This window comes from Erinaceus europaeus, chromosome 6, assembly GCF_950295315.1.
Source record: "Erinaceus europaeus chromosome 6, mEriEur2.1, whole genome shotgun sequence".
NCBI classification, from domain to species: Eukaryota; Metazoa; Chordata; class Mammalia; order Eulipotyphla; family Erinaceidae; genus Erinaceus; species Erinaceus europaeus.
The window spans coordinates 1,757,259-1,781,252 of NC_080167.1; the positions used below are offsets into that span (position 1 = coordinate 1,757,259).

The 23,994-nt window shown below is 62.6% G+C and overlaps 1 protein-coding gene across 5 annotated transcripts; it reads left to right on the forward strand.

The window, feature by feature from the left end:
- The first annotated feature begins 319 nt into the window (after positions 1–319).
- On the forward strand, positions 320–23,769 carry TBC1D10A (TBC1 domain family member 10A). Of its 5 annotated transcripts, none has more exons than XM_060192824.1 (9): positions 320–619; positions 16,310–16,409; positions 18,853–18,960; positions 20,755–20,861; positions 21,357–21,471; positions 21,544–21,609; positions 21,806–21,995; positions 22,108–22,262; positions 22,592–23,769. In XM_060192824.1, exons 1-9 carry the CDS (start codon positions 414–416, stop codon positions 23,033–23,035), a joined length of 1,491 nt encoding a protein of 496 aa, XP_060048807.1. In that variant the 5' UTR covers positions 320–413; the 3' UTR covers positions 23,036–23,769. The 5 variants fall into 5 exon arrangements, with proteins under 5 accessions (XP_060048807.1, XP_060048806.1, XP_060048805.1 ...); XM_060192823.1 differs by lacking the exon at positions 320–619 and adding an exon at positions 3,388–3,911 and having other exon boundaries at positions 21,851–21,995; XM_060192822.1 differs by lacking the exon at positions 320–619 and adding an exon at positions 3,395–3,911.
- The last annotated feature ends 225 nt before the right edge of the window (positions 23,770–23,994 follow it).

The following is a 23,994-nucleotide window of genomic DNA, read 5'->3' on the forward strand; positions in this document are numbered from 1 at the left end:
GCCCCTGTAGCCCGCAAGGCGGGTCCCCGGAGGCCGCGCCGGAAGTCGGGGCGGAAGCCGCGCCCAGGTGACAGGCCCGCGGCGGGCGGTGGGGCGCGCAGGTGAGCGCGCGTGATTGACAGTCGCGTGGCGGGTCCCGGGCGGAGGCCCCGCCCCCCCACGTCGGGCCCGTCGGCGCCGGCCAGGGCGAGTGGGCGGGGCCCAGGCCCCGCGAGCCCATTGGGCGTGGGAGGAGCGTCCGGGGGGGGGGGAAAGGGCGGGGCCCCGCCCCTCGCGCCGCCGGCCAATGGGCGCGCGGCAGGGGCGGGGCGTCGGCGGCCGGGCGGCTGAGGTGGCCGCGGCCGAGGCGGCTGAGGGGCCGAGGCTGTGGCGCGCAGGCCGCGGCGCGGGGCTGAGGCGGTGGCGCGGCCGCGATGGCGAAGAGCCGCGGGGAGAACGGGCCGCGCGCGCCCGCGGAGGCGGGGAGCTTGTCGGGGACCCGGGAGAGCCTGGCGCCCGGGCCCGACGCCGCCGCCGACGAGCTCAGCTCTCTGGGCTCCGACTCGGAGGCCAACGGCTTCGCCGAGCGGCGCATCGACAAGTTCGGCTTCATCGTGGGCTCGCAGGACGCCGAGGGCGCGTGAGTGCTGCGGGGCTCGGGCGGACGGCGCTGCGGACACCGGCCCGGCCGCCCCACTTCCGCCCGCCCGCCCGAGGGCGTGTCCGGCCTCCCGACGCGGGCGGGGCTGCGGTGACGGGGTGCGGGGTGACGGGGTGCGGGGTGCGGGATGCGGGGTGACGGGGTGCGGGGTGACGGGGTGCGGGTGGCGGGGTGACCGGGTGACGGGGTGCGGGGTGACGGGGTGCGGGGTGCAGGATGCGGGGTGACGGGGTGCGGGTGGCGGGGTGACCGGGTGACGGGGTGCGGGGTGACCGGGTGACGGGGTGCGGGGTGACGGGGTGCGGGGTGACGGGGTGCGGGGTGACCAGGTGACGGGATGCGGGGTGACGGGGTGTGGGGTGACGGGGTGCGGGGTGAGGGGAACGGTGCTGAAGGGAGCGGTGCTGAGGGGTTGCGGGCTGATGGGTTGCGGGGCGAGGGGTGCGGGGTTGCGAGTTGAGGGGTGCAGGTTGCGGGGTGAGCGGGTTGGGGGGGTTGCGGGCTGCCGGGAGCGGGGTGAGGGGCTGCCGGCGGCGCGGCGCTGGGATGCCGGGTGCGGGCTGGGGGTGCCATGTGCGGGGCTCGGGGGCGCGGGGGTGTGCGGCGCTTCCTCCTGACGGCACCCTGGTCGCTCCATGGTGGGCAGCCAGCCCCGCGGGCACCTGCGCTGCGCCCTAGGGCTGGACTCGGACCCCAGACCCCCAGGACTGTCCCCCGACCCCAGGACTGTCCCCCGACCCCAGGACTGTCCCCCGACCCCAGGACTGTCCCCAGACCCCCCAGGACTGTCCCCCGATCCCAGGACTGTCCCCCGACCCCAGGACTGTCCCCCGACCCCAGGACTGTCCCCCGACCCCAGGACTGTCCCCCGACCCCAGGACTGTCCCCAGACCCCAGGACTGTCCCCAGAACCCCCCAGGACTGTCCCCAGAACCCCCCAGGACTGTCCCCAGAACCCCCCAGGACTGTCCCCAGACCCCAGGCTCCCAACAGGGTGTGAGGGGCCCTGCAGGACCCTGCGCCCCGGAGTGCAGGCCTGGACCTCACAGAGGGGCAGGTGCGGGTGGCACCTCAGGGACGAGGGGCCTGCTCCCAGGGCCTGCCACCGAGACCCCCACTGACAGCCGCCTCCCTGCTCCTTCCTCCCCAGGCCCGTGGCAGCCTCTCCTCGCCGTCCTCACCGGTCCTCACCGGTCCTCACCCGTCCTGCCCTGTGCACAGGCTGTGCGCCTTGTCCCGGTCTCCCGGGGCGTCGCCAGCGGGTGGGACGGTCAGCTGCGTCTGACTGTGGGGTCTCGGGAGGAAGTGGCTTGTAGGGACTGAGAGCCTGCTGTGCTTCTCAGGCCTGGGGACAGGGCCGCGTGGGTCGCGGGGGAGCCAGGCTTCAGAAGTGAACTTGCCGGCCGTGCGTGTGACCTTGGGCAGGATCCGAATCTGCCTGCTTGCTCGCAGTGAAGGGCGAAGGGGTAGCGCCCCCCAAGACTGCGTGGGGGCCGAGCACTGCTAGGGGCCCCACGACGGTCCTCTCTCTTCTTCTCCTCTCAGGGTCAGAGGATTGAGAAAATGAGAGCGTGCCCCCGGTGTGTGGCCAGCGAGGCCCCCGCGGGACCACCTCCCTCTGGCAGTAGCCCTCCTCCTAGCAGTCGGGCGCCAGCAGGTGTCTGCGGCTGGCTCCTGGACCCTGCAGACGGGTCTCAAAACGCGGGTGTCCCCTGCCTAGTTTTTGTTATGGTTCCAAAAAAACCAAAAGTAAGTCCCTGGCCGAGGCCTGAGAGGGGAAGTCCTGGGAACTTCAGCGCGGGTGCCCTGCACCCAGTCTCGTGGCTGAGGGCGAGGAGTCCATGTGCCGCCCCAGAGAAGTGAAACACAGGCGCTCAGTGGCTTCGGGGTGGCGATGGGGACTCTGTCCCGACTCAAGGTCCACTTCAGCCTTCCTGGGCCAAAGGTCGTCTCAACATGGTCCGTTTGGGCAGTTACTAGGGGTCGGGCGACGGAGGAGAGCTCGTCAGCGTCAGAAGGTCTTGGAATCTTAGATGGTTTGAGCTAAAGGTCTTAAGGGATTGACCAGCCTGGTCGTAATTTATTATAAAGGTGAAGAAACGGGCCCAGAGACAAGAGCCACTTACATAAACTTGGGCGGTTTCCACTGCCCTCATCACGACCCTTAGTGTGACCTGTGACCTGTGGCCTGTGGCCCAACAGGAAAGCAGGTGCTGAGCAGGTAGAACAGAGAGCTCCTTGTAGCAACCTGCCGGCATGCCAGCTCGGCACCTCTCTTCAGCTGGGTGGGAGCCTGGCAGGGCTGGCCCATCGATGGCAAGAGTGTGGTGTCGGCGGTTCATTAGCTGATCAGCTGCAGGCTAGAGACCAGGCTTATTCACTGTTTCCTCAGGTCTGTAGAGAAGGGAATGCTGGTGTTTATTTACCCAGGGAGATTCACTCACAGACAAGTCAGAAAGCAGAAAATGGCCTGCCTCGCTTAGATGGCCGTCATTGTGTAGATGGGTAAACTGAGGCTAGAGAGTGGTGGCTAGCCACACCTTCAGTCTGTTAGGACCCATGTCAGGAGTTGAACCCAGGGACTAGGGGATAGCTCGCTAGGCCGCATGCCTGCCTTGCCATGCTCACCGACCACTCCTGGGCATGCCACAAGGGGCACTGGGGGAAGGTTAGTGCACTGCTGTCTCTCCTTACTCTGTCTGTCTCTGTGTCTATGAAAAAGTCGGCCAGAGTGATCAGATCAGGCACGAGCAAGACCCCACAGCCCCCGGATTGAGCCCAGAAACCCTCACTCTCAGCCCTAGGCCCTATCCGCTGCTTCGCCTTGTCTGAGCTCGAACCTACTCAGGAGGCTCAGAGGGAACCGGCAGCCCTGACGTGACTCCTGCCGCCTCTCTTGCAGTAGCCAATGAGTGAGGAGAGCCAGGAAAGCCAGCCCTGTGGGTGGCATGGGCATGGGCACAGGCGGTGGAGCTGGCAGCATGGGTTCTCTTACTTGGCTGGGGGCCGAGCTGGTGTTTAGCCCAGGAAGGGCCAGAGAGGCGGAGAACGAAGAGTCCCCAGAGAGGAGGGCGGGGGAGGGGTGCCGGTGCTCCTCTCTGGGCCCCTTGGTGGGGGGGAGGAAGAAGTACCCCAGCTGGGCACAGGTCTGCAGGCCCTGTGGAGCTGAGTGGGGAGACAGGAGCCCTGCCTCTGTCTCCCCACGTGACTGCCAATGCTGGTGGCTTCCCGAGCCTGGGGCTCCCCACCCAGCTTCAGTCAGCCACACGAGGTGAGGAGCTCTGCTCTCCGGGGTCCCGTGGGTGTCAACTTCCTGTTAGAGGAGACAGGGATCCGAGCTGAACTCAAACATCTGGAATAACAGCCTTGTCTTCTGCTGACTCAGTTCTCCCGTCCCTGAACCCTCTACAACTTCTGACCGACTCTGGCAATCCTCATGGCTTTGAATATCGTAGAACTGGCTTAGCTGGCATCCCTGTGCTTTGGTCTGTGCCAGTTTTTGTTGGGGAGGGGCCAGGGTACTCCTAACAGGCCTGCACCTGCCTCCCCACTCCCTTGCCCAGTTGGTGAGCTCAGAGCACCCTCTTTCTCGCACTAGTGCAGTGCCGGGAGAGCATGGTGCCGGCCGTAGGCTGGGCCCCGGGTGGCCCATCCAGAAGGAGGCAGCTAGCTGCGTGCTTGGGGCCCAAGTGCCCCCCCCCCCATTTTCTTCTCTTTCTCTCCCTCTAGCTTCAGAGGAAAATCTGGTTTGGTGGCCCTGTGGGTATTCTGGGCCTCAGACAAGACTTGACTTGGTGAAGGAGGGGGCCAGCGGACCGGCTGCCGCCCTGGGGAGGTGCCGGCGTGTCTTCTGCTGGGAAATCCTAAGCTGTGGGAAAGAGATAAGGTGGTGCTGGGGCCTGTCCATGTTTTGTTCTCCGAGCACCAGGGTCTGAAACTGGACCTCCAGAGGCCCGTGAGACCTGGCTCCGGCCCAGCGCCCAGTCTGTCCGCACCCTGGTGGAGCAGAGACGGTGCTCCGGCCCCTCCTCAGGTGCGACTGTCTGGCCACCTGTGGAGCTTGGGCTTCGCTTTTCAGAGCCAGCTTCTCATAGTGAAGCAGTTGTAGTGACTGGTCTGGTGTGGTCTTTGTGAGATAAGCCAAATTTTGAAAAGAATTTGCTCACAGTAAGCCTTTAAGGATGGACCTCACCTTCTTGTAGAGACTAGGGTAGATGGCGGTTCTGCTTTTTCGTTTCATTTTTTGAAGTTATTTACTGCACATGATGGAGATGGATAGAAAAGGAGCGGTGCAAAACACCAGTCAGGCACATGGTGCCAGGGAGCAAACTTGGGGTCTCGTGCCTGCACGTCCAGCACTCTACATGCTGTGCCACTTCCTGGCCGCCTGTCATTTCATTTCCTACTTCCCATCTCTGGCTGTCACGGCACGTGTCGCATCGGTGAGGCCACCCACTGTGGGCAGGAGTGGACCTGAGCCATTGCTGAGTCTCCACACCCCCCGAGAGCATGCTTTCCCTAGCCCACAGATAAGCACACTGAGACTCTGAGAGGAGAGTGCCCAGGGGTTGCCAGCTGGTACGCACTGGCAGGACTGGGACTGGAACCTGTTCCTTGATGCAGAAGCCAGTGACTGGGCCTTGCCAAAGGGCAGCAGGCTGAGTGCCAGGTGCTGTTCAAGGCCCAGGCCCCACACCCGGTACAGGAGTTAGGAAGCTGCTCCCCCCACCCACCCAGGGCGTGGGGCAAGGCAGGCTTCAGCCCCGGTGAAGGAGGGCTCTTGGGGATGCCGTGGAAGCATAATCAGGTCTAGTGCTCCCCCCCAGAGTCCCCCCCGCACTGCTCCCGATGCCAGCACTGCCTGGTGCTCACTCGGATAGTCTGCCTTTGGCTGCGTGCCCGTCGGAAGGCTGGAGTTGTGCTCCGTGAGCAGGTGAGGATCCTAGGCCTGAGCAGTGGAGCCGGGGCTTTGCACTCCACCTGCAGCTGCCCGGGCTACACAGCACTGCCTCGCCTTCCTCACTGCGAGCCAGCCGGCCTCCGGGCCAGGCCGCTCCGCCCACCAGAGCAGGACCCACCGTCTCCACCATGGTGGCTGTGTTGGCTGATCCCTGTGACCTGCAGGGCCAGGCCCCCGGCAGGCCTGTGGCTCTCTGGCAGGGATCCCACCGCTGGGGAGAAGCCGTCCTGACGGGGAGAGAGCCTAGTGGTCTTGCGGAAGGCTTTCATGTCTGGGGCTCTGAGGCTTCGGGGTCCCAGACTCAGTCCCCAGCATCAGCTGTGGGGAGAGCAGAGGACCTGAGCAGGAGGACTTGGGCCCCAGGGCAGTGCCCAAGCCTCAGTACTGCGGATACCACCGCTGTCTCCTCAGACCCTCGGGCCAGTGTGCGTGCACAGGCTCTGCTTCTGGCTGGTGCTTGCCTGGCTCGGCCCCTCCCCGCCTTCCAGAGCTCACCGTGTGCAGCCCCGCTTCCGTTCAGGGTGGGCGGCCAGACGTTCCTCTGAGAGGTAAAGGCCGGGCAGGAAGATGAGCAGAATGGCTGGGGTTAGGAGCGCTGTGTAAACTTGGCTGCTGGCCAGGTCACCCGGGTTCTGGGCCTCTCTGGCCACTGACCAGTGGACTTAGAGAGTTGGTTGCTCTTCCTCCTCCTCAGCCTCCACCCCGACACACACACAGCGTGGCCTTCCGTGTGAAGAATGCTTTGGGGATTTTCAACAGCATTGACTGCCACCAGAGGTATCGTGGCACTCGGTGCCTGCGTGATGGCCTCCTCCTCCGGGCGGCTGTTTTCCCTTCCCTCCCTTCCTTTCTGTAGCACAGAGAGAAATCCAGAGGGAAGGGGCAGGTGGCGAACCCTTCAGCACTCTTCAGTGTATGTGCGGCTTCCCCCCTGCAGGGGGGACCAGGGCCTTGAACCTGGGTCCTTGAGCATCGTAATTTATGTGCCCCGGACCGGCCCCTTTGGGGATTTTTCTCTTATGGCCGACTCCACCCCTGTGCGTGTGGGACAGTGACCACCATCAGAGTGCTGTGACGGCCTCGCGTCCTGGCCTGTGCGTGCCGAGAGGACTGTCGCCTCAGGAGCGGCGGGCACGGTCCCTCTACTCACCCTGCTTATAGACAGCTGAGGTGATGGGACTCGCCCAGCTTTCTGTCTCGCTGAGGACTGGTGAGGCCGCCCTGCCCCAGCACGGCCCCAGGTCTCCTGCGCAGCCGCACCTTTCTGTGCTTGCCATCGTGGGCTTCTCGAGTTGTTGCTATCGTTCGCGCTCGCTCTGCCCCAGCTCCTCTCACGTACTCCGAAGATGAGCCGGCGGTGACCTAGGCTCGCGGGGGGCCGGGCACAGGCACACGGGGAGCCTGACTTCTCTACATGCCTCTGGGCCCTGACTGGGCAGAGCTGTGCGGCCCCCCCTTGCCTCGGCCTCTCTTTCACCCAGAAAGAAGATGGGGGCGGGGTGGGCCGTGAACTTGGACTGAAGACGCCCGCAGGCCTTGCTTCAGATGACTCTCCTAGGCCTGTGACCTGAGCATCTGTAAGTGGGCCAGGTGCTGGCAGTGGGAGGTGGGTGTCATGAGGTTAAGGGTGGTGTTGACGGCCCCGCCGGAAGCAAGGGCTCCGTGGCCCGTGGTGCTTTATAGTTCTCGTGTGGTCTTCTCTGAGAGGCCCTCTTCGGGCATCCGGCAGAATGATAGAGCACCCCGGCCGCCCCCGCCCGCCCAGCATGGTCTCGGCATCTCACTGAGCAGTTGTACTAACTCCTGAAACTATGTGAGATGTGTTGTCACCACAGCGCACAGAGCGGCGTGAGCGTGAAAGCTCCAGTGCAGGGCCCAGGCCCAGGCCTAGGCGGGAGCCACCCTCGGTGGTGCGCTGGAGTTTTCCAGGCCTTCCTGGCAGGTGGGAATCCCCGGCAGCTCCTGGCTGAGTCATTTGCAGCACAGCCCTCAGGTGGCTCTGACTCGGAGGCCCGGATCTAAGGACCCACCCACCTGCTCTCTCCTCCTCCTGTGAAGAGAAAGCAGAAGTGAGTACAGGTGAAGGGACACTCTTCACAGAGAGCCGCCCTGTGCGGCCTGCATTTGAGGGCAGTGGGTTTGCTCAGAGGACCACCCCCTCCTGTGTTCCTGGCCGACCTTCGTCCTGGGCTTCCTCTCTGTGCGTCCCCTCCACCTTCCTGGCTTAGTCTGGGGTGGGGGGTGCCTCACAGAGCGACTCACAGTGCGCCAGGCTCCTGGGGGGGGGCCCGGTGCATCTGCGCCGTGCCAGCCATGTTGTCACCCCCGTGTGCAGGGACAGACACCAAGTCCCAGGTGCGGCCCCCAGAGGTAGGGGTGAGAGGTAGAGCCGAGCCTGCCTACCCCCCTGCTTGCCCTGGGCCTTGCGTAGTCACGGGCTTGTGCAAACTGGTGATAATCAGAGGATCTCTCTCGTGGACTTGCCGAGGTTCAGTGAAATAATGTGGGTCAAGTGCCGAGCACCATGTCTGGCAGTTAAGTGCCTGGCGAGTGTCATAATAGATTCTCAGTTCTGTTAATTGAATGTCGGAGCCGGAGTGTGGTAAAGGCAGCATCGAGTGCATCTGCCTAGCTGTGCTGGGCTCAGAGCAGGGCCCAGGGTGAGGGTCAGGTCAGAGTGGGGAGCCCGTTATCAGGCCCTTTCTGTGCTCTCTGGCAGAGGTCAGCGCCCCTTCTCTTGAGAAAACGATCTTATGGACCCATAGTGAGGCTGCAGAGCCCTTGCCCTCAGGGACGGGGCCCGGGGGCTGCTGGGAGCCAGGCCTCAGCCCTTGTCCTGGAACTGAGAGTTCGGCCTGCTCTGCCGACTACTCCTGATGCTGCCCTGCTCTCCACCTGTTGGGCCTCTGCTGCCCTGCCCTTTCCTCTTCCTGGCTACTTCCTGTCAGCCTCCAAGGACCTCTCAAAGGTCAGCCCCCCCTTAAAAACCTCCCCTAGACCCCTACCCCCTGGGGCTGCAGTGTGCTGGCACCTAGTGCCCACTTCTGTGCGTCTCCTGCCTCCTCTCTGCCGGCTTGACCTCCTCACCCCTGGAGCTCAGCCACGGGGTAGGCTCTTGACACGTGTGCGTGTGCGTGCGTATGTGCGCGCTTGTGTGGTGTAAGGAGGTGCTGAGCAGGACAGGTCATCGCTGAGCGCAGAGGGGCTCTGAAGCAGGCCCTGCAGACGAGTAGGCTGAGTTAGAGTGGGGGTAGGGGTGAGGGAGGGTGGCTGAGGGCTGGCCATCTGGAGGTAGAGCAGTGTTCAGGGGAAGAGGAGGGCCTGGAGCCAGGGCCCACGGTGGGGCTTGCACGGAGCAGTGGGGAGCCCTGAGAGTCTGGGCAGAGGAAGAGCCAGCTATTTCTTCTTCCTCTTCTTCCTCCTCCTCTTCTCCTTCTGTTTTTTTGTTTCCTTTTGTTGTTTGTTTTGTGTAGCTAGGGCTTCACACCTGTGATTTCACCCAGAGAGAGAGAGACAGATGCAGGAGAAACCACAGCTGCAGTGCTTCCTTTGGTGCTGGAGTGCCTCCCAGGTGGTGCCAGGACCGACTGCATGCATAGCAAGAAGGTGCCTCAGCTGCTGAGTTCTCCTCAGCCCAGGACCCAGTACTATCCACGAGTCAAGACTGCTGGACAAGAGCTAGCAGCTTGGCGGCTTGGCAGGGGTGGCCAGGGGGCCGCACTAGAGTTATAATCTGGGGTCCGAGCACTGCCCTGCCTGCGGGGGACTGGGAAGGCTTGCTCTGCTGAGTCTGTCAGGGAGAGCTGTTCCGGGCATCCTGCCTGCTCGGTGCTGCCCTGGCTGACCAGGAGTGCGGAGCGGGGTGGAGCCAGGCAGAGGGCCAGGCCCCTCGGTCAGTGGCGGGCAGAGGGAACCTGTTTACCGTGTGCACTGACCCAGGGCTGGGCGGCCAGAACCAGGGAATTCCTATGGAGAGGGAGGAGGCCCAGGCCTGGCTGCAGGGGCAGGGGAGCCTGGATGTCACCCTCCCTCCAGGCCTGGCTGCCAGGCACTAGGACCTCACTTTCTCATGGATTCACAGAGCGACCTCACTCGTTGTCCTCACTGTCCTCACCTGCCCCTGCCCCCTGCCAGTCCCCCCTCGCACCCCACTCCTGCAGTCACCATTCAGCCATCGGCCTCTGAGGTAGGTCACTGAGCTCCGGAAGTTGGGATCCCTGCAAAGCAGGCCAGGTTCTGTTGGGCCTGATTCTTGTCCCCGCCCCGGCTCTGAGGGGGAGAGCCCCATCTGTCCCGTCCCCCAGCTCGATGGTTGGCTGTGCCCTGTGTGTCCTTTCCCAGTCCCCCTCACTCTCAGCCCCAGCCGGGTACAGAGGAGGGGTGACACTTGTGACAGGTGCTGGGGTCCTCGAAATTCACTGGCTGGCTTGGTGCTCAGCTGACAGCCTCTCCTCTGGCCTGTGTGACCTTGGGCAGGTTACTCAGTCATGTTAACTTTTTTTGTCTACTAATGTAGATAATAAAACCACTTCCGGGAGTCGGGCGGTAGTGCAATGGGTTAAGTGCACATGGCGCAAAGTGCAAGGGCTGGTGTAAGGATCCCAGTTCGAGCCCCTGGCTCCCCACCTGCAGGGGAGTCTCTTTGCAAGCAGTGAAGCAGGTCTGCAGGTGTCTGTCTTTCTCTCCTCCTCTCTGTCTTCCCCATCTCTCTCCATTTCTCGCTGTCCTATTCAACAACAACAACAGCTATGACAACAATAAAAACTACAACAAGAGGGGGTCGGGCGGTGGCGCAGGGGGTTAAGCGCACGTGGCGCAAAGCGCAGGGACTGGTGTAAGGATCCCGGTTCGAGCCCCCGGCTCCCCACCTGCAGGGGAGTCGCTTCACAGGCGGTGAAGCAGGTCTGCAGGTGTCTATCTTTCTCTCCCCCTCTCTCTCTGTCTTCCCCTCCTCTCTCCATTTCTCTCTGTCCTATCCAACAACAAAGCAACGTCAACAATGGCAATAATAACCACAACGAGGCTGCAACAACTAGGGCAACAAAAAAGGGGAAAAAATGGCCTCCTGGAGCGGTGGATTCATGGTGCAGGCACCGAGCCCAGCAATGACTCTGGAGGGAAAAAAAAACACAAAACAACAACAAGCACAACAACAAGGGAAACAAAATGGGAAAAAATAGTCTCCAGGAGCAGTGGATTTGTAGTGCAGGCACCGAACCCCAGCAATAACCCTGGAGGCAAAAACAAAAAACAAACAAACAAAAAAACTTCCTTGGGGAATTAATATGCTTGGCAGAACAAGTCCCCAGCCAGCATGGAAACGAGTCAGTTCTTAATGCCATGTGGGCCCCTCATTGCCATGCCATGTGGCATAGCTGGCATCAGAGGCCAGTAATCACAGCCAGTATCTTGGGAACCCACGGGTGACATGAGGTCCAGCTTGCTCTGCAGTGTGAGCATGGGCTGTGAGAGTGTCAGCCGCAAACACTGGTCACAGCAGCTGTCACTTGTCACTTGTGGGTCCTGCTCTGTCAGGAAGATTTGTTCTGGCTTTCTGCATGCTCGGTGCCCGCTCTGGCTGACTAGAAGGGTATGTTTGACACACTCATTCCTGTTCCTGCCACAGAGCGTATGAAGCGTGTGGTGGTCTCACTTAAAGGTGAAGAAGCTGAGACTTGGGGAGGGACTATTTTGTCCATGGCCTTGGAGCAACGGGGGTGGAAACCCAGACCCCAGCTCTCTGCTTCCCACCCACCTTCGCCAGGCACCATGTGGCCTCCCCAGTGGTTGAATCTGTGGTCTGCTGTCAGGGTTACTACTGGGGGCTCGGTGCCTGCAGTGCCCCCCCCTTCTCTTTTCTTTTCCTTTTTAATAGAGACGGACAATTTAAGAGGGAAGAGTCAGAGGGCGGGGGGGGGGCTGTATCCTGTTGATTGCATACATTACCCCATGCAAGGACCCGGGTTCAAGCCTCTGGTCCCCATCTGCAGGGGGGAAGATTCATGAGTAGTGATGTAGGGCTGCAGGTGTCTATCTTTCCCTCCTGATCTGTTCTTCTCTCAATTTCTCTCTGTCCTATCAAATAAAGTAAATACACATTATTTAAGGAGAGAGGGAGAGGGAGGGCCATAAAGTGCACATGTTCCTATGCAAGGACCTGGGTTCAAGCCCCTGATCTCCACCTGCAGGGGTCAAGCTTCGAGAATGGTTGAAGCAGGCTGCAGGCCTCTCTCACTCTCCCTCCCTCCTCTCCCTCCCTCCTTCTCTCTCTCTCTCCTCCATTTCTCTCTGCCTCTATCATAATAAAGAAGGAAAGGAGAGGGGGTTGGGCGGTAGCACAGCAGGTTAGGCGCACATGGTGTGAAGCGAAAGGACCGATGTAAAGATCCCGGTTCGAGCCCCCGGCTCCCCACCTGCGGGGGAGTCACTTCACAGGCGGTGAAGCAGGTCTGCAGGTGTCTGTCTTTCTCTCCCCCTCTCTGCCTTCCCCGCCTCTCTCCATTTCTCTCTGTCCTATCTAACAATGACGACATCGATAACAACAATGATAATAACCACCACAACAAGGACAACAAAAAGTGAAAAAAAAAAAAAAAGCCTCAGAAGCAGTGCAGGCACCAAGCTCCAACAGCCCTGGAGGCAAAAAAAAGGAAAAGGAGAAGAGAAACATCTACAGCACTGCTTTATTTCTTGTGAAGTTTCCCTCCTGCGGGTGGGATCAGAGGCTTGAACTCTGGCCCTGGAGCGTGGTGACATGTACACTCTGCCAGGTGCACTGCTGCTCGGCCCCCATACAGGGCCTTCCTCATCTCTAGCTGATCTTGCACCTGTGAACTGTGCCCACTGGCACTGCTGGGGTGGGCAGCTCCCTCACTGGAGTAGCGGAGCCCTGGAGGAGGGCTCTTCAGCCTCTGGGGGCGGCGGTGTCTGGAGAGTGGCCTGGTGTCCCCACAGCCTTCCCGGGCGACAGAAGCAGCTCCCAGGAAGCCCAGCTCTGCCACTGGGGATTAGCTTGCCCGACCCTGATGGCTCAGGTTTCTCGCAGATGGGAAAGAACTAGGAGTTAATCTCCTAGGGTCCACCTCACTAGGCTGTTGGGGGCACAGACAGAATTGGAGCACTGGCTTCTGAGCCCGAATGCCGTACAGATGGGTGAATGGTGTGGGGAACCGGGGGCGCTCGCTGAGGACGGAGGGCTGAGGCAGAGCTGCAGAAGTCCAAGGTCCAGGCTGGTTAGGGAGGGCGGTGCAAGTTCTGTGAAGAGCTCGCTGCAGATCACTCTGCTGAGACCTGTGTTCGAGATTTTGTTCAGCATGAAGGAAAATAGGGGAGGGGGACAGCATAACGGTTCTGCAAAGAGACTCCTACCCGGGGCTCCAGAGGTCCCAGGTTCAATGCCCCACACCACCATCAGCCAGAGCTGAGCAGTGCTCTGGCTGACATAAATAGGTAAATAGAAAAGTAGATTTGAGAACTATGAACTTGAGTGGACACGTCAGAGGGCAGATAGGAGCCCACGAGGGCAGTGGGAGCGTGCCTGCCGTGCGGAGCAGACTCCAGTCATGTGTAGAGTCTGTTGGAAGTCAGTGTAAAATGCCTTTTGCTGTGCAGCCTGGGCAGTGGTGTGGTGGATAATGCGTTGGCCCCGGGTTTGAATCCCAGCATCGCATGAGTGATGTTCTGGTTTTTTCCTGCTCTCACAAAGAGATGAGTACTTTGTGAAAGCTGAGAAGTGGTGTTCACATCCAGATGGTCCAGATGGACAACTGCAGGCGGTTCGGGCGGTGTGGGCAGCCCCGGAGGGGACATGGAGGCCGAGCCTTCACCTCGGGATGGGATGGGACGGGACGGGACGGGACGGGACTGGACTGGGCTGCAATTTGCACTCGGGGCCAGGAGCAGCCAGGGAGGCAGGTGGGCCTGGGCGTGAGTTGATGTGGCCTCGAGTGAGGCAGATGCTTGGCCTGAGCACATCTGGGGGCTGCTTCCGGGAGAGGAGGAGAGTGTCGGCTTAGGGCTGGCATGTGAGATGAGGGCCGCCAGCACCTCTGCTGCTGTCCTCACTCAGGCTGCGGCTGTTCAGTCCCGAGAGGGTGGCTGTGACTTGGAAGGGCGAGAAGAGCAGCACCCAGGCAGGAGGTGGCCATGCGGTCGCCGCTGAGACCTTAGAGGGCTGCTGAGGTGACAGGCGGGCTCAGGGAAGGCTGGTGCTACCGGGGACCTCACAGAAGTGCCAAGGAGAGGGCAGCTCCCTGCAGACTGGAGACTGTCCTTGGAGTGCTTGCAGGGGTGGGGCCTCCTCAGCAGCCAGGCTGCTGTGAGTGAGAGCTGGGGTCTCAGGTGGGAGCCCCCAAGGGCTCGTGGTCGGCCTCCCTGTCCTCTCTCCTGCGTTTCTCTGCTGCCAGGAGGCAGCCCCCGGGGCCCCTCCACCAGGCGTTGCTGGCCATCCAGTCACGTTGGGAACCCGAGGCTCAGAATGGGACAGAGGCTTGCCCGCCAGAGCCAGGGGTTCACTCATCCCAGCATCCTGGCCAGATTGTCTGAGACCTTCCCTGGCTAGCCGGGAGGACTGAGCACAAGGAGCTAGCCGCAGCTTCTCAGGAACCCACTGTACTCAAAGAAGTCTTCCTGGAGTTAGTGGGCTGCTGGGGGCTGAGTACAGCCACCTCCGAGTGTCCCTCACCAGCTCCTGCGAGCAAGCTCTCGGCTGGCTATTGAGCGGTGACTGTATTCCTTGGACTTGTCTCGGCTTGAGATTTTAAACGCCAGGCCGGATCTTCCAGTTTGCATGGAGTCGAGAGCAGTGGAGGGTGCGCTGGTTTCTGAGACCTTCGAACTGAGCGGCGGTGCGGCTTCCAGTCAGGCGTGTCTTTGAATCCAGGAAGTGACTTGTCTGTTTGGTAGTCAAGTGAAATTCCGGTTTGGGCTTTGAAACTGCCAAAGCTGTTATCTGGCATCACTGCAGTGCCCTGACCTTGATCATGCTCCCGTCTCTGCTTTGGGGGACAGGGTGCTGCCACCCTGCCGCAGATGTTATCAGCAGAGCCGCCCAGAGGCTTGAGTGTCCAGTGGGCCTGCAGCTAACCTCCAGGGTTCCTGGGGGCCCTGCGCTCTCCTGTGCAGAGGGGGACCGGAGCGGCTCTTCTCCACACCCATGCTTCCGAACTTCCTGCTGAGTGGGCACCCTCCCGCTCACTCGTCCTCTGGTGGACTTGTTGTGGGAGCCAATGTTTTGTGGGTTGTAGGAGGCGTGGCCTGCCATGCGTGGGCTTGGACTTCCGCTGCCTCTCAGGGACATAGCCCTGAGGTGTGGCCTCTGCTTTTCTCCCGGCAGCGATCCGGCTCTGCCTCTCCTCTCCGACAGGGTCTGTGGCTCCAGAGGGGTGGCCGAGTCAGGGTGTTGAGAGACCTCGCTCGCCCCAGGCTGAGGGCTCCCTGGCCCGCAGGGGCCTTCCTTTTGTGTTGGGAGGCCTGGCTACTCGGCCAGGGCTCCTCCCTCTGATCTCTCTGCTAGTAAAAGTCACAGCATTTCCTTCCGCTAGAATCAGAGAGCCGGGCCCAGCGGCCACAGCCTGCCCCTGAGCACTGGCTCCTAGCTGGGGCCACCGGCTGTGGGCCAACCCTAGACTGGAAGCTGGCTTTCTCCATGAGCAAGAGCCCTCCCTGGATAGTGTACCCTCCCCTTTGAAAAACAAAACAAAACATAAAAGGAACAAAAGATGTGAAAGACCTGCAGTCGGCGGCGCTTTTAAAGTATTTTGGGGGGCCGAGAGGTGGCACACTTGGTTAAGAGCACACACTACAGCACACAAGGACCCGGATTCAAGTCCCCGCTCACCCCTGCAGGGGGAAAGCTTCACGAGTGATGAAGCGGGGCTGTAGGTGCCTGTCTGTCTCCCTCTGTATCTCTCCCTCCCAATTTCTCTCTGACTCTGTCCAATAATAAGTTTTAAAAAAAGCAATCAGTCAAGGTTTGGGGCATATAGAGCATACCCCAAGCTGTTTTTCCTTTTTTTTTTTTTTTCCAACCAGAATTGCTCTGTTGGCTAAATAGGAAAGCATTTGGAGAATGTAGCCTACCTGGCCTTACCCCTCAGCCCATGGACTCGGGACTGTCTGGGCCTGCCTGCCTGCCTGCCTCAGCTATGCCTCTGACTGGCGGGGCTGGGTCTCCCTCCACACGAGGTATCTGCCTAGGACCTCTGTGGGCAGGCGGGCACTGGGTGCCGAGGAAGGGCTAGTCCCCGGAGGCCCCACATCTGCCCAGAGGCCTGGAGGCCCAGTGCTCGGAGTGTGACTTGGTGTGGGGCGACCGTCCCGAGTCAGGACTAAGTGGTGGGGTGGCGGGGTGATGGGGAAAGCTGACTGGTGTCGTGGGAGTGGAGAGGTGAGCTCGTTATTTCTGTATTTGCTTGGCGGGTTTGAGGTCCAGTTTGTCACCTTGCATGGTCACGGGGAGAGACTTGCTGACTGAGGCAGACCCGGCGCTGTGGCTCTTGGCCCCTGGACCCTTGAAGCTGGCATCTCTCCAACCTGCCAGGGAGGGCGGCGTTCCCTCCCCTCTCTGGGCTTGGGTGTTTGTAAGCTACCAGGCCCTGAGGAATCTGGCGGGGGAGGAAGAGGCCTGGGCGCACTGGCAGTGGGCTCGGCCCGGCCTTGCCTGGCCTTGGCTCCTTGGCAATTCTGCTGAGCCCTGCTGTCTCTCACAGGCTGGAGGAAGTTCCGCTGGAGGTGCTGAGGCAGAGGGAGTCCAAGTGGCTGGACATGCTCAACAACTGGGACAAATGGATGGCCAAGAGGCACAAGAAGGTGAGCAGCCGGCCTTGGGCGGTGGGTGCTGGCCGCCTGCAGGGTGGAGGGAGCAGCCCGCGCGGGTGGGGGCTCAGAGCCCGCCTGCCCCAGGTCTCCCGAGGGCTTCATCCTCAGCTTTGACCCGCTCTCCCGGCCGCTTTCCTCCAGAAGCCCTCACTACTTACTGCCCGCCTCCCTCCTTCCCGTTACTATGCCGGCGCGGGTGCCAGCACCACCCCCAGTGAGTGTACGAGTGCCAGCACCCCTTTTGCCAGTGGCCTCAGGATCAGCCCCGTAGCCTCGCTGGTGCCAGCACTGCACCTCCACAGGGAGCTTCTCCGTCAGCACGACGCCTGCCTCCTGCTTGCTGGCTGGGAAGGAGCCCTGTAGGGGCACGGCCTCAGGACAACGAGCGCCCTGGGGTAGCTGCAGCAGCGTTCACGCCTGAGCTTGGCCACCTCGGGTTCAGTGCCAGCATCGGCAGTGAGCAGGGCTCCTGGGAGAGGGTGGCGAGCCTGGGCAGTGGCACACCCGGCATAAGACCATGTGCAAGGCCCTGCCGGGGTGGGGGCCAGACGCAAGAGTGGAATATCTCTCTCTCTTCAGATTTTTTTTCTGTGCTTTTGGCTATCTCCGGCCTTATCACTCTGAGTAGACTATTTTCAGATGGTAAAGGTGAGACGGGGAAAGAAGCCACAGAACTGAAGCTTCCACAGTGCGTAGCTAGGAATCAGGCTTGAAGCTGGGTCACACACAGAGGTCTCGTCCTGCCCCTCACACGCTCGGGCTCGCTCTGCGCCTCAGCCCCTCCACTGTGTGCTGTGGAGCCGCGCCCTTACCAGCGATCTGGCTCTCTCACTCCAGCCTCCTGGCGGAGGGGTCTAGTCACAGGTGCCAGCACCACATCCTCTGCCCCTTTGCCTCCTTGATGTGGCTGGAGAGCCAGTGGGGTGGCTCTGCCTTGCAGCCCTGGGAGTGCTTCCTGCTGCTCAGTCTCGGGCTCTCCGCTGGTCAGGAAGCCGGGGCAAGGAAGTAGAATACCTACTGCAGGAAGGTGCCTGGACCGAACGCCTCTTCAGGACTCATCCCGGGCCCCCGGCAGATGTCCAGGCCTGGCCAGGAGGCCATGCCCCCCTGTAGGGCTCTTTCCAGCTCTGCCCCGCCTTTCAGGGCAGCCAGGACGTGGGCTCCAAGCCCTACACTGCAGCGAAGCCTCCCTGAGGCCACAGGGAGAGGCTGCCCTCCCTCCATCTCCACGCTTCTGCTGAGAAGGTTCCCGAGGCCAGAGTGGGAAGACTGGTTGTATCCTGGCTCTCCAGCACCCAGCAGTATTCTTAGGGTCCACCCAGCCCCTGCCAAGGGTGAAAGGGGACCGAGGCGAGGGCTCACTCAGGCCAGCTTGGCCCTTTGGCTCTGGGCCCTTGTCATCTCTCTGCGAAGCCCAGACCAAGTGACTCCCTTCAGGAGACCCTTGTCCCAGAGCAGCAGGGGACTGTTTCCAGGATCTGGGGCAGTTCCCTTCCTCTCGGTTTTGCAGACAGTCCAGAGGCACCCTTGCCCCAAGCTGTTCCTAGCCTGCCCGCCTGTCTCTTTCCTGATTCCTGATGCCCTCTGACCCTTGGGAAATGTTCTGTTGCAGTGGTGGCCAGGAAGGCCTCTGGGTCCCTCCAAGAGCTCCCACAGTCTGTCCGAGGGGCTTTCCAGGTGCAGAGAAGCTGGGCGTGAGGCCAAGGCCCTGGGACTTCTCTGTTCAGCTTTCGGGGCTGGGCAGTGGTGAGGGAAAGGGACACGGGCTGTGTATCAGCCCCCATGCCAGGCGGCCCTGGCCTCCTGCCCCTGAGCCCAAGCCTCATTCTGCTCTTAGAGTGGGTGACGGGCCCAGGGCCAGCATGGGACTCAGACCCCCCAGGCCTCTGGCCCCACCCTGCAGGCAGCCTCGCCCTGGCCTCTTTAAGGTCAAGGATAGTCAGGTCACTGGCCCCGCCACAGGGAGCCGCCTGTGCTCACTCCCAGAGGCTAGTGAAGCAGAACATGCAGGGCTGCGTCTCCAGCCTGTGCTGTGCTGCTGGTCCGAGTGGGGTCTCCCCACTGTGCCTCAGTCTCCCCGTGTGTAAATGTGATGGCTTTGCAGAGTTGCTTTGGCCCGGGAAGCCTTTTCTGCTAAAGATCGCTGGTCAGTGGGCTGTGCTCTGCCGTCCTTCCTACAGGCTGTGCCATTCCAGTGAGTGTCCGGATGGCTGCCCCTGCCCCTGGCCAGTGCCCATGGCAGTTCAGGATCCAAGAGGCTGGAGAGAGGGCATTCTTGACGAAGACAGAGCACCAGTCAGGGCCCAGCTCTGTGGTGCAGCTGGCACCACCCCCGCCCTCTCTGTCCTCGTGGGTGTGCTTCTTTGCTGCACTGGCGGGGGGCCAGCTGCCTCAGCCTCTGGGGGCCGGGGCACAACCCAGTCTTTGCCTTCAGATCCGGCTGCGCTGCCAGAAGGGCATCCCACCTTCTCTGAGGGGCCGTGCGTGGCAGTACTTGTCGGGAGGCAAGGTGAAGCTCCAGCAGAACCCCGGCAGGTTTGACGTGAGTGCACCTCTACTCCTCCCGTGCACCTGGGCAGGTGTGACGTGAGTGCCCTCTACTCCTCCGGTGCGCCTGGGCAGGTGTGACGTGAGTGCCCTCTACTCCTCCCGTGCGCCTGGGCAGGTGTGACATGAGTGCCCTCTACTCCTCCCGTGCGCCTGGGCAGGTGTGACGTGAGTGCCCCTCTACTCCTCCCGTGTGCCTGGGCAGGTGTGACGTGAGTGCCCTCTACTCCTCCCGTGCGCCTGGGCATCTTCCCACGGCGGCGGGTCCCCGTGTGCCAAGTGCCGGCTGCCCACTCTGGTCTTCCCTGACAACTCTCAGCTGGTTTCCTGGGGCTCAGAAGGCCGCCTCCTGCTCTTGGTCACTAGAGGGGCTGCTGGGCCATCTCCCCCCCCCCCCGCCCTGGGACTTTGGGGCCGCCCAGCAGGAGCACGAGAGCCCCAGTGCTTCCTGGCAGACAGTCTTCACCCCTCTTGCTGTGGAGTGTCAGCCTGGGTGGTGGGAGAGCCACACAGGTCCATCAGTGGCCAGAAAGTGCCTGCTGCAGCGGTGTCCCCACGCAGTGCCCCTGCCCCTGCCCCAGAGCTGCTGGTCTGCTGTCTGTGCGGGGGCACGTCCACCTCTCCCAGGGGGACTGGCGGCAGTGGCTGCCCGCCCTGCCGCAGCACCCGTCAGAGCTCTTCCGGACACGGGCTTTAGTCCTTGGGACAAGTGACGGGCAGATGGTAAGATGGGGCTCTGTCACCAGCACTCTGCCGATGTGCTCCATGCTCTGGCAGGCACTCGGCAGCCAGGCCCACTAGGTGGCGGGGAGGACCACAGCTGGGCACCTAGTTTCTGTGTTCGGGGAGCGAGAGGTGAGGGGTGCCGGAGAGGCTCAGGCCAGGAGCGGGGAGCAAGAGGTGCCACTTGGCTTCAGCATCGCTGAGCCCCAGGCTGTTGCTCACTGCGGCTGCCTCCCGGCTCCAGCGCCAGGGCAGCTGTGGGTGCGCCTTGGCTAGCCGAAGCTGAGTGGGGGTCCCCGAGGTGGCCCTGGGTGCCCCATGTAACATGGAGGAAGTGGGCAGGGCTGAGGTCTGTGGGCTGAGCCCAGAAGCTGTGGGTGGCAGACAGCCGAGCCCTGCCCCTGGCTCCCCCGCCAACCCAGGCGGCTGACCTCAAGTCCTCCTGCCAGGGCAGGCCTGCACCCCCGGACATCCTCCTGCCCCTCCCCTCCCTAAGCAGGCTGCGACCCTGGTCCTTGCCTCTGGCTTTCTCCTTGGACTCTTTGCCATGGGGCCAGTACCGCAGCCCCTGCAAAATGGGACATCTGATGACGGGACAGAGTCTGATGGCTCCAGTCACCCAGCCCCACTATTCCCACAGCCACGGGGCCTTGGGCAGGGGACTTTTGTTTTATTTTTTGGCCCTGCTTGCTTGGCTGTGAGCAGTGTAAGGATGGGACCTGTCTTTTGGGTTGGGGAGGAGGTGAGTGAGGCCCAGGCACCGGACTCAGCGTGGTGTCAAGTATCAACTGACACTTTGGGCCAAGCCTTTCTCTACAGCCGTGCGGGGCTGCTGGACTGAGCCCTGAGGGGAGTGTCCAGCCACCGCTGGCAGAGATTTGCCTTCACAGGCTGCTTGAGCCAGACCCCCCACTCAGGGTCTCCAGGACCCTTCCTCTCTGGCATTCCGGCCAGGCCCCAGGAAGGCCCAGCCTGTGGTGGTGTCGCACAGGCATCGCCCTGGGTGGGGCAGCACTGTGCACCCAGCCGTCCCCGACTTCCGGTGTGCTCTCGCCCTTGCTTCCAGGAGCTGGACCTGTCCCCTGGGGACCCCAAGTGGCTGGACGTGATAGAGCGTGACCTCCACCGGCAGTTCCCCTTCCATGAGATGTTTGTGTCCCGGGGGGGGCATGGGTGAGCAGACGGGGCAGGCGGCTCCTGGGTGGGAGGGAGGTTGAGGCCTTGCCTCTGGGGTGGGGTGGGCGACGGGTGGTAAGTGTGGGAATCTTGGGACCTTCTAGCTGGGAGACTGCACACTTGGCTTTGAGAGAGCGTGATGCACGCTTAGTGTCTGCTGTCTCTGGAGTGACCCTCACCATTTACTCCTCAGACGGTTAGCCTTCCAGAAAGGGGTGCAGACTAGACAGATGTCCAGTGAGAGTGGGTAGACAGAGCGCAGGTGCAGGGGATGGTGGGGGAGAGCGATAACGGCTGCCGGGGGACCGCGTGGACCCTGGCGGGTGAGGGGCCCCACGGTGTGCGTGGCATCAACCCGGCTTTGGTCGCTTCATTCTCTGAGCCCCTGACCTTTCTGTCAGTGAGAGTCCCAGGGGCTGCAGTCAGGCCCTGTCCCCTTCCGAGGGGCCGGGGCTGGGGCAGCAGCTGGAGTCTCACCCGCCCACCCTGTAGCCAACAGGACCTGTTCCGGGTGCTGAAGGCCTACACGCTGCACCGGCCCGAGGAGGGCTACTGCCAGGCGCAGGCGCCCATCGCGGCTGTGCTACTCATGCACATGCCCGCCGAGGTACCAGGGCAGGGGGCGGGGGCGGGGCGGGTACGCAGACCCAGTGTCCAGGCTCACGTCCCTCCTCCACAGCAAGCCTTCTGGTGCCTGGTGCAGATCTGTGAGAAGTACCTGCCGGGTTACTACAGCGAGAAGCTGGTGAGTGCCAGCTGGCCCTTGCCCACACCTTCTCCCCCCTGCCCTCAACTTCCAGCCCCCAGGCAGCCCCTCCCCCCTGCTTGCCCCCCATGCCCGGCCCCTCTGCTCCTGCGACTCTCCACTCTGAGGTGAGCTGTGTGGGCTGCTCGGCAGGGGCTGGGCCGGCACCCCCAGCAGACCCAGCCTTGCCCCTCAGGAGGCCATCCAGCTGGACGGAGAGATCCTCTTCTCGCTGCTGCAGAAGGTGTGCCCGGCGGCACACAAACACCTGAGCCGGCAGAAGATCGACCCGCTGCTCTACATGACCGAGTGGTTCATGTGCGCCTTCGCCCGCACGCTGCCCTGGAGCTCTGTGCTGCGCGTATGGGACATGTTCTTCTGCGAAGGTAGCGGCGCCCCGGCTCTGTCCCAGATGCCCCCGCAGGCCCCGGCTCTGACCCCCCGGCTCTGTCCCAGACACCCTCGAAGGTCCCGGCTCTGACCCCCCACCCCCTGCAGGCGTGAAGATCATATTCCGCGTGGGGCTGGTGTTGCTGAAGCATGCGTTGGGCTCCCCTGACAAGCTCCGCGCCTGCCAGGGCCAGTACGAGACCATCGAGCGGCTGCGGAGCCTCAGCCCCAGGATCATGCAGGAGGCCTTCCTGGTGCAGGAGGTTCGCACCCCTTCCCGCCCGAGGCTGGACCAGGCCGCGCATCTGCATAGAAGGGGGCTCTGGCGAGGTCGTGGTCTGGAGAGCCAGTCTGCAGTGAGGGGAGCTGTAACCCGGTGCCGTGGCCATGCCATCCTTTCTGTCTTTTCGAAGGGATTCCCGTCTTTTCTCCCCCAACTCTCACAGACTGTAAACAGGGGCGGGGGGGCTCCAGGGCTCGGGAGTAGAGGCAGGATCCAGGCACTGCAGGGAGCTGACCCGGCGTCCCTGGGGTGGGCTATATGGCCAGGGGTGGGGCGCTTCTTCTGGTGCCCACCGCCTGTCCCCCGCAGGTGGTGGAGTTGCCGGTGACGGAGCGGCAGATCGAGCGCGAGCACCTCATCCAGCTGCGGCGCTGGCAGCAGACACGCGGGGAGCTGCAGTGCCTGTCCCCACCGCGGCTGCACGGTGCCAAGGCCATCCTGGAGGCAGAGCCGGGACCCTGGCGCACCCTGAAGCCGGCGCCCTCCATCCGGCTGCCCATAGAGGGCCCCCCGCCTGGAACCACAGGCGCCACCAGGCTGCACAAGCCAGCGAAGGAGCAGCGGAAGCAGACGAAGGCCAAGCCACCCGACCCAAGCCGAGGGCAGGCGGTGGCCACAGCTGGGGATACCTGTATCCCCCAAGATGTGCCCCCAAAGGACCTGGCCCACCTGGAGCCAGCCCCCCAGGACTCAGCCCACCATCAGTCCCGGGAGAGCCTGACATCCCAGGGGAGTGAGGATACCTACTTGTAACCGGGCACAGGCCTCCACGGGGCCTCCACCAGCATACTCCAGGGGCTGCTGCGGCCTCCACGGGGCCTCCACCGGCATACTCCAGGGGCTGCTGCGGGCCTCCACGGGGCCTCCACTGGCATACTCCAGGGGCTGCTGTGGGCCTCCACCGGCATACTCCAGGGGCTGCTGCGGGCCTCCACGGGGCCTCCACCGGCATACTCCAGGGGCTGCTGTGGGCCTCCACCGGCATACTCCAGGGGCTGCTGCGTGCCTCCACGGGGCCTCCACCGGCATACTCCAGGGGCTGCTGTGGGCCTCCATGGGGCCTCCACCAGCATACTCCAGGGGCTGCTGCGGCCTCCACAGGGCCTCCACCAGCATACTCCAGGGGCTGCTGCGGCCTCCACAGGGCCTCCACCAGCATACTCCAGGGGCTGCTGCGGCCTCCACGGGGCCTCCATAGGGCCTCCACCGGCATACTCCAGGGGCTGCTGCGGGCCTCCACGGGGCCTCCACCAGCATATTCCAGGGGCTACTGACGCCCAGACTGCCTGAGCCTCCTTATTTATTTTCTGCAGAGTGGAGCTCGGGCTGGGAGTGAGGACTGAAGCCTCCGGTCTCGTTCAGCGCCCCTCCCCTGGGGGGAGTTGTTCTCCTGGAGGACACAGATGCGCGGGCGGGTGGAGGGCGGGTGGGGTGCTCTTTGTGTATCATAGAGGGTTTTGTACAGAAATAAATGAGCTTGTGTAGAATGCTGTGTGTGCTCTGGGCCAGGGAGTGCCCCCAGCAGAGCCCCCTCAGTCACCCTTGTGCCCCAGCAAGCCCATCCCTGAGCAGGTGGCCCCGGGACTGACTGGGGGCTGGGGCCCAAAGAAGGTGAGCCCCTCCAGCCAGGATCAAGGAGTTTGAGCGGCTCTGTCACTGTCCATCCTCAGGTGGGGAGGTGAGGAGGTGGGGCCTGGGCTTGGGCAGGGCCC